Below are 18,538 nucleotides of genomic sequence, written 5' to 3' on the forward strand. Positions count from 1 at the left end.
ATCATGGTAAAATCTGTACAATATTTACTAAAGAAGCACCACGCAGATTTGAACGAATTCATGTTTATAATTTAAGCTGAGTTGGGATGGCTTCTGTGGAACATGTTGAATCTGAAAGACAAGAAGCACAAGCATTAGTATAAGGCAGAAGCCCAAGGAAACCTGGCCCCTCCTTCTGTACCACCCTGCCCTGAAGTCCCTTTGGTCTTAGGGAGACTCTTCCCTTGAAACCATCTCTGCCTTCCTGAACGGCAATAAAGGAACCCAGTGATGCCAGACAGCAGCAAAAGAACCCTTGGAAGCCCTGCAGGGAGGCGCCATCTGCTGGGCTCAGTTGCAACTGCCCATCCTGCAGCTCAACTGAGGCTAATTCTCAATCCTGAGATCCTGCTCTCACTGCAGAAGTTTAGTTCCTTAGGCTTAATGCTTTCCCTTGGGCACACACACAGAAAGCATGCTAATGAACTGCACTCTGATCTTCTGCAGACAATTTGCCTGGAGGTTCATTTAAAGTCACCCTTGCTGATTGGCTGAGACACATAACGACAGTTTACTTCTGCAAGTGCACAGCATGGAAAGTGAGTCCCCGCTTCCCAGGAACACGCAGCACAAGTGATTCAGTCATAGCCTGGACACCATGAAGGTTCTGCTCTGAGTCACCTGGATCTCATCCCAACAGAGTGGCCATGTCCGGTGTGGGGTGACCCAGCCTCGACATGACATCTAAGCCTAGGCTCTGACTACTTGGGGTGGCCTCTGCTGTCTGGGTTGGGGACATGGGTTTCTCATTCCAGATGCTTGTCTGATGACTGCTGATTCTGATGGGGGGAGCCTTGTTGGCTTCCCAGGGAGGGAGGAAACAGCCCTTGTCCTTCCCAGGCCAAGGTTGCCCTGGTCCTGCAAAGCTGATGGGGAAAGAGGTCTCCGTGCTCTCCAGAGCTGGCTTGGAGCCCAGTGCCCCCATCCCTGCTGCTGTCTCCACAGCTCCACCTCAGGGCATAGGACTTTTTCAGAATTTAAATGCCTTCTCTATCCCCCCTCAGTGCTTCTACATAGGAAAGCACTTACCTTAACTAGTGAATTTTTTGTTTTGAGGCCAAATTTTCAATCACCTGGAAGGCAAAGGTTAGGAAACATTTTAATGACTTTGTACAACTTGTAGCATCTGTTCTGAGTATGCATGAAGTGGTTATAGATTTTTCTTGTAGCTTAACACTCCTTGCCTGCAGTCAGTCCCACATCAGGCTGAGCAAGTACAGGCTGGCACATAACCATTGCTGCAAGTGTCCTCCTAAAAGGAAAAATGAGCTCCCATGATGATGGAGGGCCTCTGCTCCCTAGGAAGACGCCCCCAGAGCCTAGCCCTAGGGAACAGACAATTTCTGCCCATCACACTGCTGAGTTCTCACAGGAGGGAGGAACAGACGTCAGGCCATGATCAAAGAAATTAACAGATTTGAATGGAGCCAGAGGTCAGGAGTTTGCAAGAGAAAGGTGAGTGGTTAAAGGTCAGGACACAGGAACACAAATAAGTGTATGGAAGATGTCAAAGTGCTGGCCTTCAGCCAGGGACCCTCTCTCAGGAGGACTGAAGCCCACAAAAGGGCTGGCTGCAAACCAGTCATCAGTACCCCTGGACAAGGCACAGAATCAGCCACCATTCAGACAGGGCCTGACTGTAGCACCTGCAGTAGACAAGTGGACTTAGCCCTGGATGCCATGTGAACTTGCTGTCCCCAGATTGGGGTTTGACCTGCCCTGCCAGGATGATGGATCTGGCAATGCCAGACACACAAACCAAATCTGTCACTACCTGATCTGCAGGCACCACACAGCAGGCAGAAAGAACAATCCCCTTCTGCAAATCAGTTGCTCATATGTTACTGTGAAACCGCTCTGAAAATGTACATGATTTCTTAACATGAAGACCAAATGCCACATTGCTTCCCTTCAGTCCTGGCAGTAGTGGTAGTTCTGCCTGTGCCCCCTGTGGTGGCTTCAGCCTTCCTCAGGCCTGCTTCTCTTCACACCTGTGACAGCTGCACCCAGACCAGGGGCCATGGGAGGCCCTGACCTGCTCCTACCTGGGCCTCCTCAAGAGAAAACATTTCAGCCCAGGTGAGGACCAAAAAGACCTCAGGACAAGCAAGGTGATTCGTCAAAATCCCTGGACAAGCAAGGTGATGTGTCAAAATCCCTGTAATAATGTATGTGGCCTTTACTCAGGAAAGTGACCCTCAGTGTCTACGGCAGGGCCTGGCAAACTTTCTTTTCTGTCAAAGCCCAGGTGACAAATGCTTTGAGAGTAGTGAGCTGTACACCTCAGCTGCGACTACTCACCTCTGTCAAGAGCACCAACTGCATGCAGACTACTGACTGTGGTTCAGGCACTTGAGTTGCACACACTGTTCCAGTGAGACAAAGTACTACTCTTCAGAAGTTTTAAAAACTTGAAAGCCATTGTTACCTCACAGGTGATGTGAGATGGGATGGGGCTGGCTTTGGCCTTTGAGATGCAGCCTGGCAACCTGTTCCCTAGACCCTATCCTTTCATTCCTACCAAGTACCTCAGGAACCAGTTAGAAAGTGAGAGAGGCTGCCCAAATGCAGTCAGCACAAAGAGCTGTTCAGTTACAAGAAGACACTACACACCAGAACCCAAGATGCCTGGTAGCTTGGAGTGAGGCAGCGATGCCAGGAGCCTCACAGGCATCACTGGTAGAGATGACAGCTACCATTTCTAATGCCTCCTCTCATCAAATTAGGAGTTAGGATACACTCTGGATGCCCTAAGCAATCAGGAGACTAAAGAAAATACTGCAAAAGTATCACTACTAAAATGCTTCAGACACAAATAAGTTTTCCCCTTATGATCAAATACTCAGACATCCAGAGTGCCACAAATACCAATTCTATATAACGATTCTTCAGTGCTAATGGATCAGCATCAAGTAGCCAAACTACACAGGGAAACGAATCACACAGGCTGAGTCAAGGCAGATAAAGCAGGAGCCCTGTTTTACAAGAGCACCCTTTCAAGGCACCCAAGATTCCATCTCCATGTTAACCGCCATTTCCATAAAAACTTATCAAGATTTTTTCTCTTCTGAATTTCAAGAATTGCCTCTTACCATGGCCATACTCCAACATGTGGCACCTGTCGGCCCTGTTCTCCATCCTTAAATGCTTGGTTTTCTTTCGGAAAGCTCCAATGCCCTCCCCAGCTAAGCCATTGGCCAGCAAGAAACTACCCTCAGGCCTCCGGAAATGATCAACAGTCTCATAGCTTGAGGCCTTCGGTGAGTGCAGTACTAGTTCTTTTGCAGAGTCTTCTGATTTCCCTGAGTGCCTCTTCTTTTTCTTTTTCTTCTTTTTATGTCTGTGGAGGTCAGCATCAGAGTATACTACTGGAAGATCTGGATCCAGCTGATGCCTGCAAAAGAAATAGTCAGAAATTAGCAACCCAAACACTAGCACTGCCTCAGGACCTGGCACTGTCCTGACCACTTACTAAGGATGGTTGGCCTACAGACACAGGTAAATGCTTATTTAGTTACAGGTTCTCTACTTTCAGCTGTAGTAATTTTGAAAGCCTAGGTTCATAAATTCACCAACTTCAACTCTATCTCTCACTCCCCCACCACAGCTTCTGTACTCAGGAGCTGGGACTATCTGCTGGGACACAGCCAGGAAGACTTAAGTGACATCTCCTACAATCAGCGGCTGAAAGAAAAAAGAAACAAAGAATATTCTGCCATGCGTCTCAGACACAGAGGAGGAAATGGCCTGTGATTTTATTCCTTTCCCCACAAAGTAACCACTACCTATTTACATATAGCTTTGGAATCCTTTGCTATTATTTTAATTTTAAAAGAAGTTAACTAGAATATACAGGAATTCCAGTCATGCTCACTTGTCTTGTCATGAACCCGTCGGTCTCAAGGCAGCTGCCAGGGCACTTGCCTTTTGGGGACAAGGCTCTATCTGGGTTTTATCCCAACTACCAGAAAGGGGGGGGGGATCCCCTATATAACATTTTAAAAATAAAGACATTTAGGTTTCATACTGAGAATTAAAGACAAAGGTCATGTCCATTAGCTCAGTTGTTTAAGTGCCCGCTTAAGAAAAGGAGTCAGGCTCAGATTTCAGTGGATCTATCCCCAGATCCTCATGACTTCTGAGACCTGCATTTAAGGCATCCTGAGAGGACATTAAAAAAAAAAAAAAAAAAAAAATCCTTTTCAAAGACAAAGGCCAAAGGGCCAATGAGATAGTTCAGCCTGCTTCGGCAAGCACAGGGAAAAGGGGTCAATCCTCAGCACCATATGCCATAGTGGCTACTGAGTCTGGGCATGGTGTAATCCTATGAGTAGTGTAATCTCATGATCACTATGAATCTGAGCTGTGTAGTGAGACCCTGTACCAAAAAAAAAGACAAAGGCCAAGAAAATAAGTGATGCCCCTCAGACCTCTACTCTACGCAGGCAGGCAAATATCAACAGAACTATGGCCTCCCATTTTCCACCGACCATGCAGTCACTAACTTTGGGAAAAACAGAACAGAAGTCACTACACCTGACAACCACTCTTGAAGTCAGAGAGCCCTGAGTTACTTGTACAGAACCAATGTTTACTCCTAGGAGTTAGACAGCGTTAACTGAGAAGGGCAAAGTAAGACACTACAATATAGGAAGTAAGCCAGAGCTTGAAAGCTGCACCATTTAGGAAAGTGCAGGGGCAGTGAGGTCTTGAAAGTCACGGACATGAGGAATGCTGACCCTACTGTAGAGCTCGCCCTCACCTGTAGTCACGCTCTTGGTGCTTGTCTTTAGATTTCTTTTTCTTCTTTGATTTTTTACGTTTCTTGGCCTTAGGCTCCTCCAGGTCTTTCAGGAGGCTCCTGTGGGCTTTCTTCTCATGACTGTCATTACTTTCTGCACTCTCATACCTGCGTTTGCGTGACTTCATGCTTTCGTGTTCATGAAAGCGATCTGAGAGGCCACAGCCACTGTCGTCAGTTCCAAAGGCAGCCTTCTCCTGGGGGTAGCGCTCAGGGTGCAGAGGGAAGGGGGGCACGGCTCCTGTGCGGGGGCTGTGAAAGTGGGTCCGCTCCCTCACCCGAGCAGGTGGCTCCCAGCCTTTCCTGGCCCGGGAAGAGTCCTTGTGTGGCCGCTTCGTACTGGGCTCCCTGATTGCGTAGGGCATGTACCTGTCAGGATAGTACCTGCACCTGTCCCACCGCACCTTCTCTGGGTAGTGCTTCTCCTGGAGCCAGGCATGCTCACTGTCTGAGTGGTGGTATCGGCTCCAGTCCTGATCAGCCCCGCTCCTGGTTCGTGAGTGGTGGTAGCTGTACCTGCTCATGCTGCGGCGTTCACCAGGGCTGACTCTCTCACCATAGCAAAGAGGGTGCTGGCTCCCATTGCAGTGCTCCATGGCATGGCCCTCCTGCTTGCTGTGCTTTCTGGTATAGGAGCGCCGTTTTTTGTGACAATGGTCCTCAGTCCTGCTCCGACTCCGACTCCGGCTTTTCTGCACATGTTCCCCACTGGAAGAGCGGTCTCTACGGTTACGGTAATGTCCGCGGTCAACTTTTCTAAGGCTGCTGATTTTCTCTTTAACTGGCGGCCGGTCTGGAGCTTTCTGCATGGCCTTACCTTCGCTGCACCTCTCCCCGTGACTATGCTCAGGGCCCCCTTCTGGATGGGTGCCTGTGGTCCTGTGTGGTGGAGCAGAGGGCAGCATGACGGCAGATATACCTGTGCTCCGGGAGGGGGCTTCTATGTCACTACACTGGTCTCTACTGAGGTAAACTGAGAGCTCAGGCTCACGTTCACCTTCCGAATGTGTGGAGGGAGCTGGGCTCAGTTTTTCCACTGTTTCTACTGGACCAGAATCCTGAAGGCTCTCAGTTAATAACCCTTTGACCTCTTGTGGAGGTTCACCACAGTTGTGTGTTAAGTTCCCAGCATCACAGAGTTCAGGAAGTGGGTCATCCCCCGTGCCTGCCTTGTTGGTGTTACAAAGGTTGTTTATGATGGGCAAAGAATCATCAGGTTTGGCTGAAATATTTTCTGAGACAACTTCTTTGGTAGATTTGAGGCTGCTGTCAGGAGACAGCAAAGCCTTCTTAAACTTGCTGCACAAACTTGTGATCGGGTCCAGTTTCTCATGGGAACCAGCAGTGACACTGCCAGTCTCAAGCCCCACAGCAAGGTCCCCTGATGGACTTTTCTCTGTTCCAGGTGGACTGCATCCCCGCCAAAAGAAAGAGACAAGTCAAAAGTTAGACGACTGATATATAGGTTTTTTCCATGGTTTACATTCTATCACTTTAAATATAGCTGACCATAAGCCAGAATCAGACTATCATCTCTAGACACCAAATTTTCTCTTTATTAAATAAAAATTTTATCAACCCTATTTTTCAGCAATGGTAATTCTGTAGCTCTAGACTTCTGTTTCCAGATACATTTCTAATTCTTAAGAACTAAGTCAGCAAGCCAAATGATGACTGGCTGTTCACTTTTCTCATTTCCTTCTTTCTTTTGGAGCCTCAGAGATAGAGCAGCTATTTCCAAAAAGAGCCAGCAGTTTCCTGATTTGTGGAAAACAGCCTTACAAGGGCTCTTAGAAAACCTGTAATAAATGTACCATCCCTTTGGCAGTTGCAAAGCTTCTGGCATTCTCTCAAGGTTAATTGACAGCTAGGAAAGAATAAAACACCTACCATGAATTAGGCAAGACGCAAGGGGAAGTCACAGCAAATGACAGTGCATCCCAGCTCCCTTCTAGAAGCATCCCTTCTAGCTTAAGGTCAAGTGGGAATGAGTGCTCTCTGCCTCTCCATCCCTCTTTCCAATTCCCCGTCCCTCGGCCAGGTTCTCAGGGGCCACCTGGGGTTGCCACAGTGCCATGAAGGAAGGCTCCTCCCTCACATCCTCACATCCATGGGGTGGTAACCTAGTTATATTACTGCCACTGTTTCCACAGATGCTACACTTTCCAGGAATCCAACAGTTGTGTAAACTGAGGGATGGTCACACTGTGATGTGGCTGCAACTTCACCGAGTCATTTATCACCAGAGCAGGGCAGCACAGATGGCAAATCTGGACACAGTGTTTATGCTGAATGGGCACACAGTGCCCATGGGGGCAGGTGGGCAGTTGTCACCTGGTGCAGAGTCCTGCTGCAATTTCTGCATGAGCAACCATGGCTATGCTTCAAGTAATTTTCCTGAGTTAAATTGCAGCTATGTCAGTATATTGATTTGTCTTAAAACTAAATGCAGGAGAAAATTATATTCTCTATGAAATTATTTTCATCCATAGTCTCTGGGGAGACACATCATTAATTGGTCATTGCAAAAGATAGTTTTTCAGAAAAAATTAGAAAAAGGTTTTCTCTTAAAAGAAAAAAATGATTTTTAAAAAAGATGCTCTTGATTAAAAAAGAAATGTTTCAATATGTGTATATATGGTAATTCATTATTGTTAATATCATGGTGTATTAAATGTATTCCAAATGGATAGGTCTTCCAAAATGTAAAACGAAGCTTGTTTAGTGAGCTAAGACTTTCTCTCAGATTCAGATCTCTGCCTTTAACAAAAGCTAGTGATGTATATCCCATTAAAGGATGACTAGGTGAAAGCTTATGTGATAGAGGTGATTAATTAAAAGGGTTTTTAGGTCAAACTGAAAATTTAAGTATGTTACAAAATGTCATTAGGATTGTCATACTGCAATGTTATGTATGGTTTTGATTTCTACCTTTCTGTGTAAAAACAGGTAATTGTTGTTTGTTAATATTCTATAAGAATATCCATGTTTCTAAGGTGTTATTCAGATAAGATAATAATGTTAAGCTTACTGTCTCCATTACAGGGTAATGTCATTAAGTTTCTCTTCTGGATGTTTAGCAACTGAGATTTGGAGACCAAAAATTAGAAAGATAAGAGTGGGCTGGGGGGATAACCAATGTTTTGGCCCTCGTCCTACAAGCTCAATGAAGACTCAGGACTTAAGAGAACCTCCACTTTAACATCCTGTAACTAAGTTGAGTCCCAGATTTTCTGATCAAGGAGATTATGGGACCACAGGGGAAAACAATCAGTGATATATATAGTGCGCCTAAGAAAAGTCATGTGGAGAGAATAAAATCTCTCAAGCTTTCCCAGAAAGCACAATGGTCGTGACTCATCCAGATAGCTGACACTGACAGAACTAAAAGGCACTGCACTTGGTTCTAAAGTAAATCCTGAGCAAATTTAACTGACCTTGGTAAAAAGAAGAAATTCAAATTGATTAATACAGGTCTAACTTCAACTTGATCTTAACCATTCAGCAGAAAATTATAACCACTAGATGCAAAAAAGCAGTAACATAATAATATGCTAGCTGTAAAAGGTTCAAATTACTAACAACTTCTGACAGTTGACAGCTGTTCTGGTAACTCCCTCCTATTATGGATTATTGGACTTTATTGGGTTTAACTGCTGTGTACAGATACCCAAAATCTTTGGACTGGCATTAAGAATGAAAAATTCTATAATGTTCTCCAAACACAGCTTCTCCAACTGTAAAGGAACTCCCATCATTCACACAACAAAACAATCAAGTGAGAGACACTGGGAGCCACTAAAGTTGGAAATCGTATGTGGGAGAGCAGGACAAGGCTGGTCAGTGTGCCTAAAGTAGTCAAGCTACCACAGTCTTTAGAAGAACATCCCGTCTAGTCAATTTCAGCTATTAGTTGCTAGGCAATCTTGTATCTCCTGACACTAACTTTGCAAAGGTATAAATAAACATCCCTACTGTTGTTCTTTTTTTTTTTTTTTATTTTAGGGAAGGATCTTCAGGGTGTTCAGGGTCTCACTACTAGATCAGACTTGCAGTGATCCGCCTGTTTACAGCCTCCCAAGAGCTAAGATTACAGGAGTGGGCAACCATGCCCAGTCTCAGATGCTGTCTCAGTGTGCCCTGGGGATGAGGTGGCACAGCAGGCCTGAGGATCGAACCCCCATCCCCTGTGCCTGCTTGCAGGTGCTTTAATCTGCTGAGCTCTTTGGCCGGCCCTTACTACTGTTGTTTTAAGGGTCTTTTGCCAATCAGGCATGGACCACCACCTGACCCAAAGGAAAAAAATTTCTTTTCAAATTTCTAGAGAGGCCCTTTACAAAGTACTTCTTTTATGACAGTGCTGGGACCCCTCTTTCTCTAAACTAAGAATGTTCTTCACTAACTCATTTATCATTAAAAATGAAAAACGAGGCCAGAAAAATAGCTTAGCAATCTAAGCACCTGTGTGGCTAGCGCAAGCCATGGGTTCAATCCCCAGTACTGCATGCTGTGCTGACCCTGCGCCCAGCTGGCCCCTGAAACCGGGCATGGTGGTGCATGCCTATAATCTCAGCGCTGGGTATGCTGAGACAGGAAGATCACTACAAGTCCAAACTGCATAGCAAGACCCTGTACCAAATAGATAGATAGATAGATAGATAGATAGATAGACAGACAGACAGACAGACAGACGGAAAAAAAAGGCAAAATGAGAAAATACAATGTGGCAGTGTGCACAGGTACTGCTAGCCAGAGCAAGCAATACAGAAGAAAACAACAAGCAGTCACAGATTGTGTTCTTACTCTTCTCAAAGGCAAACTCACATATTCTATGGATCAGTGTTCAAATCATCTGAAGGCTCAGGGTGTTCATAGTAACACTTTTATAAAGTTAAAACACTGACACATCACCTCAGTGTTGGACTTTATACTATGAAGTTCATTTTATTCAAATTTATTACTTTACCTTGTTTCATCTGTTGAGCCTTTTACTTTGTTGCTAAGTTTAAAGGTCTCTAAGATTTTGTCTTCCGGAAGAGAAGGCAAAGATGCAGGTATTAACTGCAATGAAAAAACAAAGACATATCAACAGTGGCTTTGAGTTCTGTACTCACTGAAATCTGGCTGAGTGAAGGGGCCACAGATGAGACTCAAAGCTCAGCCTCCCCCACCAACTCACCTTTCCAGGAAGACCATTTGCTTTAGAAAAGGGATTTTCTGAGTGTAAAGCAGGCTGGACTTGGCAACTGGTAGCCTCAAATGACAGGCCATTTTCTTTTGGGTCACTGTCTACACTGTTAGCACCATTTAGAGTGACAGGTTCTTGGAGCTCGTGTGGTGGGGCCTTATCCCCTTCGGCTTCATGGCCAGCAGAGTGAGCAGAGGCTGTCCTGCCCATGCCATTCTCCTTGGCCAGGCCCTTGGACTCCTCGTCGGACTCTTCAGATGACTCTGCGCCATAGGGGACCAGCACGCTGGCACTCACCTTGGACTTGCCATTCATCACTGGCTTGGAGCACGATTCACTTGGCGAGAGTGGCTTTGCTACTTTACTAGAAACTGACATTGTAGATGCATTCGAGGTAGACTGTATCGCAGAACAGTTGGTGACAGTTGAAGGAGGAACAGGTTTGCTAGGGGTCTCCAAAGAATTGCTATGATGGTTAGGCTGAGACAGAGCTTGGCGAACAGGCAGCTTGTTATGAATACTAATGGTGATTTTTTGTTTCTTAGGGTGCTCTGGAGTCACAGAGGGCCTGTTAACTGACCAGTTTTGAACAGAAGTAGAAGCATTAACAGGACTAGCCCTGTTGACACTGGTACTTCCATTAGGACTTGACATCGAACTGCTTGGCGTGTCTTTCAGTGGCCCAGTCCCATTCAAGTGAGGTGAATTCTGCAAGGAAGGAAGCCATAGCCAGGTGAGCACTCCATAATCAGGGCCTGCTCTGGCCCACAGGCTTCCCGCTTTGGTCACAGATGGAAATCATGAACACCGCCCTTTTCTTTCATCTGTTCTATCCACACGTACCTTTCACAGGCCCTAACTTTCTGGAAATGAATCCACACACTGGACAAATACGTCTATCAGTACACAACCCTCCTGGCATGGGTTCACATATGTTGGCTGGCTTTCCTGGGAGACTACCACTACACAGACAGAAGTAAGGCCAGCTTGCTGGCCACCAAGCAAGGAAGAAAGCACAAGGGCAGAAGGAAAGGCTGCTTCAGGCTCTACATGTGAGGTTACAACTGCCTTCCTTCCATCAGCCTGTGATGTCTCATCATTCTGCTCATGCAGTTCTGTTGCTCTAAGTTCCACTATTAACGCTGAACCCGTGACAACACAGATGACAGCGGGTTCACAGACAGCGTTTGGCCTATTGGTGTTTTCTTAAATACTGGAATTAGCTGCTGTTCTTTAGAAAACCAAACATCTCTTAAAAGTCAATTACAGCTTCCCCTTTCCCCAGGTGCATACTTTCTGGCTTGCCAGTCCCCAGATGTCACTCTGAAGCAGAGCTGGCTCAGAAGCTGGCAATCAGCCCAGCTCACAAAGGTATTTTACTGAAACAGAGCCCAATGTCTACCAAAGAAACCACTCAACTAGATAACTGATAATTCAAACCATACTCAAACTGTGAAGCTGTGAAACCTGAGAACAGCCATGACCCAGTGTAGTTCAAGCTGCAGATGGCCTGGGGATGGGGTCCCAGGGAGTCTGGAGGGCATGCACCACCCTGTGTACCAAGTCAGGCCTATTGGGTACATGGGCATGATCATACCCTCGGGGATAGCAGATGGAAAAACAGCACACTCCTAAGACATAAAGGGTCCTTGTCACAGGATCGCTTTTTTAAACTCACCTCTCTGATTCCCAAGTCATAGCTGGTACTAATTTTTAAATATATTCACACCACAGGGCTGGGGATATAGTTCAATAGGACAATGCCTGCCTGACAAGCACAAGGTCATGAGTTCAATTCCCAACACCAAAAAAACCTTCTAAATATACTCATACCAAATGTTCTTCTCAACCACCCTATTCATACTGAAATTCCCATTTTTTAATATCTTGAGGTGAAGGGCATGCATAAACTTTTTTGACAAGAAATCCAAGTATAGATAGGACACAACTATTGCAATGTTAGCCTGAGTTGTTGAAGACAAATCTTATAGTGAGGTAAAAATCAGACGCCACCTCTGAAGTGTTACCTTCATTGTGTGAGAAGGAAGCTGTGGTCCAATAAACCCAGGTGCAGTCTGCTTGTTGGTGACGACCCGCTGAGTGGTAACTGGACGGGGAGAGGACTGGCCAGGGTTATGAGTGGAATGAGTAAGTTCACCTCCGTTTTTCACATCGTGGGACCTGGGGACAAAGAATAAGAGGGCTTAGGACAACGAAGGGCATCTTAGCAGAGATGGCTTTACAACTTCTGAAAGAAATAGATGGCAAAGACACTGCTGCTAAGTCCCACTACACAGAGCCACATAATGCATGAGCTCTGTCAGCAGTTGGTCAGTGTTGGGTGCTCAGCTCAGGACACAGGGCAGCTGGGAAAAGGAAACCATATTTTTAAACTCTGCATTCTAAGGATGCTGCTATAGGAAGAGTATTTTTTCTGTTTGTATTTTTAAATTAAAAAGATATTCCATTATAGAAAAACTATGGTATTCAGAAAATAAGAAAAAACACCCCCCCATGGATAGTTCCCCTTTGATTGGATAGATCATTCCCCTGCCTTTCACTCAACCCCAGTGTTTAATATTTCAAACTGCTTTATCTCCATATACATTCAGCACTTTCCCCAAAGCATTAAAAAAAAGGGAGGGGGGAGGTTATAACAATTAATCTTAGCAGGCCATGGGAAACACAGCAAGATACTGTTTCAAAAAAGAAAAAAAAATTACTAACAACTGCATCAGATTTCAATACATCATTCTGCCATTGTTAACCATTTTAAGGTATTCTTAACTTTAAGTTACCATATTTAAAAGGGACACCTTTGGCTCAGTGGTAGCAACTGCCTGGCTTGCTCATGGCTCTGGGTTCTATTCCCATCATGGAAATAGAAAAAAAAAAACAAAAAAACAAAAACAGAGGGGATGGGGGACACTGTGGGATACACATCAGATTTTTTTCCCCAAAAAGTAGAACTGTATGTTAGTTTGGAGCTGCAACAGGATCAGCCCAACTGCTAGTCCCAGCCGAGGGCAATGCCCAGCCAGTACTATGCTCAGCACTGGGGAGGTGCTGAGTGGGACCATGTAGGGTGCTCAGAGCACCCTTCCCCAGCCCTGCACAACGGCCTCCACATCCCTAGGTCTATTTCATCTGTTGCCAGCAGCATAAGCCACCCCCTGCCAGCTATCACTTTTCCCTACCTCTGCATCAGTCAGCTCTGTCAAAGAGCTGGAAGCTAATGCATGCCCATAACCCATACTCTGGCCTCCTGACTCTCCACGCCTATGGCAGGGTAAACCTTAAGCTCTGTTTTTTAAAAAATAACTCAAAATAGAATTGAATGTGGGTGAGATGAAAAGAAATGACATTATAGAAGATGTGGTAACTTGTTTTCATAACAATACCTGATATAAAAGAGCACATATGCTTGTTGGCTGAGTACCGATCTAATATCACTAGTAGATACGATGGAGTCATTCATTTGGTACCACAGGCCGTTGCTAGCCTGCAAAAGACAGCCAGGAAGAGGGAACAATTAGACCTTGTAAGGTTAACAAGAACAAATAAAAAGAATAAGAAAAAGAACCATTCACACTTTAATTGTAGAACCCCCACTTTTCCCCCCAGAGAATGCCAGTGCTTGCTGGCTTATAGTGGCTGTGTAAGGGCAATGAGCAAAACAAACAGGGCTTACTTTTATGTAACAGAAGTAATGGCCCGCATGGCAATTAAATCCAGTGTGGACCAGCACTGCATACAAAACATAAATAATGGGTTCTCCATTTGGTTGAGACATATATGGCCGAATATCCAGATACTCAGGATATTTTACATCCTAAACAGAAACAGACAAAGGAAAAACAAATGTCATTTCTAATTGACATCATTCAATTAGGTTATTTGTTATCCTTAATAGCTACTGGCACTAAAGTATTGGCTCCTCATAAAAGGTAATTAATAACATTATCTACAGACCTTAGCAATTTTTCCACCAGTAGAATTTGCAAAGCGTTTCAGAGAAAGTGTAAGAACATTAGATGATCTATGTATAGTAAACCGTTTTGAAGCTGGAACCATCTTTTTGCACCTTGAAGTAAAAAGAAATAAAAGATTAAAGTGTGAATTTTTGGTGTTTTAGTCTTTCCCTTGCTATTTCTCTGAAACACCCTAATTTTAAGATTCCAAAACAAGAACAATAGATGAGGAACATCACTCCCCTCCAAACAAACAGTGAAAATATTTAAATAAAAATATTTTGAGTAGCCAGGCGTGGTGGTACACACCTATAATCCCAACACTTGGGCGGCTGAGACAGGAGGATCGCCATGAGGTCTAGGCCAGCCCATGCTACATAGTGAATTCAAGACAAACGTGAACAACAAAGATAGACCCTGTCTCAAAAAAACAAAAAAACAAAACTGGGGGAAATTGCAAAGGACAATTCTGAAGCAACAAGATGCACAGGGCACCAATGTTAAAAAACAGATTAACTTAGATTGGAAGTATAGCTCAGAGGTGGAATGCTTATATACCATCCATAAGGCTCTGAATTAAATCCCTAGCAATGCAGAAAAATAAAATAATAGGTTAACCCAATTGAAAAAAAAAGGAAGCTAACTGAATTTTTAGGCTGGTAAAATTCTGTGAAAGCAAAGCCTTACCCAGATAGAAAAGGGGGGAAAAAATTGAAGTGTCAGGAAAAATCCTAGTCTTGGTGAGAAAAGCACCATCTTGCCCCCAATATTGAATATTTGACAATAAAAGATTGTTTAATATAGATATCTATATCACCTGACTAGGAAGTGAAAATCTACTTAAAACATATGAAACACGTATTCTTAAAACAAACTGCACTAACTGCCTGAGGAAATGTGTTATTGAATAATCTAAATTAGAGGTTGCCAGCAAACACTGTCTCACACCATGAGTACCCACTATAAGAAAGATTTTCAATTATTTTGGGGGAAAAGTGACCCCACCCTCCCTCCAGTCTTGTCTGTTAGAAAAGCCAAAGAAGATGCTGCTTAATAGACACTAACGCAGCACTGTGGCATCAGGGTGGCAGCTCTAGTTCTCCAAGGGCACAGAGCTGCCCATCTTGAGAGAGTGCAGACACCAAACCTGCATGTTCTGGCCTCTGGACGACAGCCAGCCAGGGTCTCCCAGATGGCACCAGAGCTAAGGCAAGCTAGTGGGCAATTTAAGCACACCATGCTCTTTAAAACCAAGGCTCCCTGTCACCCCAACTGGAGCAGCCAAATGAGGGATGCAAGTCACCCCCATCATACTTGCTACACTTGTAGGAGTTTTCTCCATCGAGCTGTTCCGGCTTCACAAACTGCTCCAATGCCTTGTTAACACTCGGAGCAGCCTGGGAGGAAAAAGCACAAATACCACATCACTGCGCACCATCATGGTGTGTGAGAGACAGAGAGAGCAAGCAAGCAAGCAAGCAGAAAACTTAGGAAAACAAATCAGAATTTTTATGAAAAAAAAATGTTGTTTATGAATACGGTGTGAATGAGTTCCCAGCTACTTGGGAGACTGAGGCAAGAGGATTGTAAGTTTGGATCCAGCCTGAACAATTTAGATTCAATCTCAAATAATTTTTTAAGTGGGCAGGGAAACCACAAGGCCCTGAGTTCAATTTCTAGTACCGAGAGAGAGAGAGAGAAAAAAAAAAAAAAAAAAAAAAGACCAAAAAATTGGCTGAGAACGTAGCTGAGTGGTAGAGGCCCCAAGTTTAATCCCCAATGCCATTTAAAAAAAAAAAAAAAAGGCAAAAATGTTTTCCTTTAGGATGATTCCCTACCTCACTTAAAAAGCAAACTCAAGCAAATGAAAATACATAATGAGGTAGCTCCCTGCAGCTTTACTTAGAATACTATAAAAGTAGAAAGCAACAAGGAACTGTATCCACCTACTGGACCACCATCAACTGCCCAAACATGCTGATGTAGAAGGTCTCCAAGCAGAGGGAAATGAAAACAGCAAGGGAACAAAGAGACTAAGGCCTAATCCCTTCTCAAAAACTTTTTTTTTTCCTTTTTGAAATATTGAAGATTAAACAGAGGGCCTTCACACTGAGCCCTTCCCTCATTCCCTCATTTTTATTTTCAACAGGGTCTCACTTAAGTTGTCCAGTTTGGGTTGAAACTTGTGATCCCCTGTCTCAGCCGCCCAGAGTCCTGGCTCTATACACGTGCACCACCATGCCCTGCTCATAATCTCATTTTTATATAAAGTATCTAATCTATTCTGGTGCAGTGTATATCAAATGACTACGAGCATTAAACATAAACGGCAGATTTTACATGTATCTGCAATGTTTGTCTTTTTCATCATAAGCATGCATTACATCTGTAATCAGAAAAATAAAAACTCAAGAATAACAAAAATATAGTCCAGGAAATGCAAGATGCTAAAACAATTTCTAAAGAATAAGAACATCTAAGGTTTGCTAACATAAGTATCAAAACCTGTTTTTATTAAGATTTACTAAGTGAAAAGTCAAAGAGTACAAAAGATTTAAAAGTTGACCACAACAAAAGTTAAGTTTACCTTTATCTCCAATGTAATATCGAGATATGGGTCAAAAGTGTCTGAAACGCCCTTGCAATTTAAACATTTTACTGAAATAAAAATATGCAAAACATAAGCAAGGGATAATCAGTATGGCAGTCTCAGGTACTGAAATTACTGAATACAAATATTATTTTAAAGTAAAAAAATTAGAATTTCTTTTCTACTAGATTGGCAAAAAAGCTAATCTTATAGACAGTATAAGAAAAAGACTCATGAATTTGGCCCCACACTATTGGATGGAATATAAACTGGCGTGACCTCTTAGGATGACAACATGCCAGTATTAAAATTTAAAAGACATCTATGATTTAAATTCTAAAACTAAGAGTTTATCATGGAACTTTTACATAGATACAAAAGCATGAAAACATGGGTGCTGTTCAATAAGGCACTATGATAACAACAGAATAGAAAGTTAAGTATCTGTCAATAGAGTGAAACAAATGGAACTAGTGCAGCTATGGAAGGACCCATTAAGCCTATACATACCCAAATAGAAAGATTACTACTATCAAGGGAAAAGCAAAAGTATTCTACAGTTTGCTCATGAATAGGAGGTGACCAGAAGGACATACTAGGAGCTGGTAATGGGCTGCCTCTGGGGAGGAGCAGGGAGTCTCTACTTATTTCTACAATTTGCATTCTAATAACTCATGCATGTGCTGCTTTATTGACTTGAGAACAAAAACTTACCTCTAGATCTTAGATAGCCTCCAAATATCTGGCAAACAAGTGTGGTGGCCTGGGTGTGTCTATCTAATCTGAAAGACAGAACAGTGATACAAGAATTCTGCAAAATTATGGATGCTATGACTACATTGTAAAAGTACGTATATTTGTGAAAGAACAAAAATTCGAGATAAAGGCCACCTAAAATAAAACATCAGTCTGCACAGTACCCAGGGCTTGGCCCTGCCTGGTGGAGCACAGTGAGGGTCTGGAAGAAGGATGGAAGGAGCTAAGTTATGAAGGGTCTTGGAAATCAGTGTAGGAGATGGGCTCCAAAGCAAAGCAGCAAGAGGAAGATATCCTCAGCAGGCTAGTGCCCCCTTGTGGGACTTGTGGGAGGCAGAGCGAGCAGGCTATCATCACCATAAAGGCATGGATGAGTGGAACGCAAAGGGAGGTATCTGTACGAAGTATATGGGCAGCAATGGGTAGGTGAGGAAGGTTACGGAACTGTCTCACCCTGCCTTCTCTTGAGTCTGTGTTAAGATTTTAGGAAGAAGCTATAGGACTGGTAACTGACAGAGAGTGCAGGCAAGAGAGTACAGCAAGCATATTTATAAGGCTGGAGGTCAGCAAAGAAAATAGAAAATGTCTGGCACAATTATAAAGGAGAAGCAGGTACTTCTAGATCTGCCTAGGCATCCTGACACTCAAAAATTAAAGAATAGCAAACCACTGTTTATTTCCTGGCATCTATAATAGAACAAATTCCAAATGGGACAGTAAGCACATCTTTTAAGTTTTATTTTATTCTATTTTTTTTTTTTGCGGAACTGGGGATTGAACTCAGACCCTTGCACTTGCCACGGAAGCGCTTATTCCACTGAGCCATCTCCCCAGGCCCTTAAGTTTTAGTTATTTTAAAATAATGCAAATCAGGCAGGGAAGAGGCAATGCAAAGCTAAAAGGTAACGCAGACAGATCTGTATATTTTCAACATAAAAGGCAAAACAAGCTTGATAAGCCAGAGATGTAAGCCTGGCTTACAAAGAGATGGTTTGTACTCACTTATTGCTGCCATTCAAGCATGCTTTCTGCATAGCGTCAACAGTGTACTGAAGAAATTCATGGGCATCTTCCTGGTTTCCAAAACGGAAGTGTCTAGCTATTCCTATAAATTTTAAGTAAAGACAAAGCTTTATCATTACATAGTAAATGTCTAGGCTGCTAAGTTACATCTCACGTTACTCTGAAAAGCC

General features: G+C 43.7%; 1 protein-coding gene across 2 annotated transcripts in view; it reads right to left on the reverse strand.

Annotated features, from left to right (window-relative positions):
* Positions 1-7: 7 nt before the first annotated feature.
* Usp42 (ubiquitin specific peptidase 42) overlaps positions 8-18,538 on the reverse strand; it is a 29,895-nt gene continuing 11,364 nt past the window's right edge. The window contains exons 4-17 of one of the 2 annotated variants that reach the window (XM_004629703.2): positions 18,348-18,450; positions 17,304-17,371; positions 16,587-16,657; positions 15,314-15,396; positions 14,001-14,112; positions 13,720-13,860; positions 13,430-13,530; positions 12,056-12,209; positions 10,020-10,736; positions 9,807-9,901; positions 4,802-6,250; positions 3,132-3,433; positions 1,069-1,112; positions 8-111 (exon numbers count right to left, since the gene is read on the reverse strand). In XM_004629703.2, the coding sequence (XP_004629760.2) occupies positions 1,105-1,112; positions 3,132-3,433; positions 4,802-6,250; positions 9,807-9,901; positions 10,020-10,736; positions 12,056-12,209; positions 13,430-13,530; positions 13,720-13,860; positions 14,001-14,112; positions 15,314-15,396; positions 16,587-16,657; positions 17,304-17,371; positions 18,348-18,450 (3,404 nt within the window). In that variant the 3' untranslated portion in view covers positions 8-111; positions 1,069-1,104. The remainder of the gene's footprint in view (positions 112-1,068; positions 1,113-3,131; positions 3,434-4,801; positions 6,251-9,806; positions 9,902-10,019; positions 10,737-12,055; positions 12,210-13,429; positions 13,531-13,719; positions 13,861-14,000; positions 14,113-15,313; positions 15,397-16,586; positions 16,658-17,303; positions 17,372-18,347; positions 18,451-18,538) is intronic. The other variant, XM_023713460.1, reaches the window with a different exon arrangement.

This window comes from Octodon degus, unplaced genomic scaffold (genome assembly GCF_000260255.1).
Source record: "Octodon degus isolate 3935 unplaced genomic scaffold, OctDeg1.0 scaffold00031, whole genome shotgun sequence".
In the NCBI taxonomy this organism is placed as follows: domain Eukaryota; kingdom Metazoa; phylum Chordata; class Mammalia; order Rodentia; family Octodontidae; genus Octodon; species Octodon degus.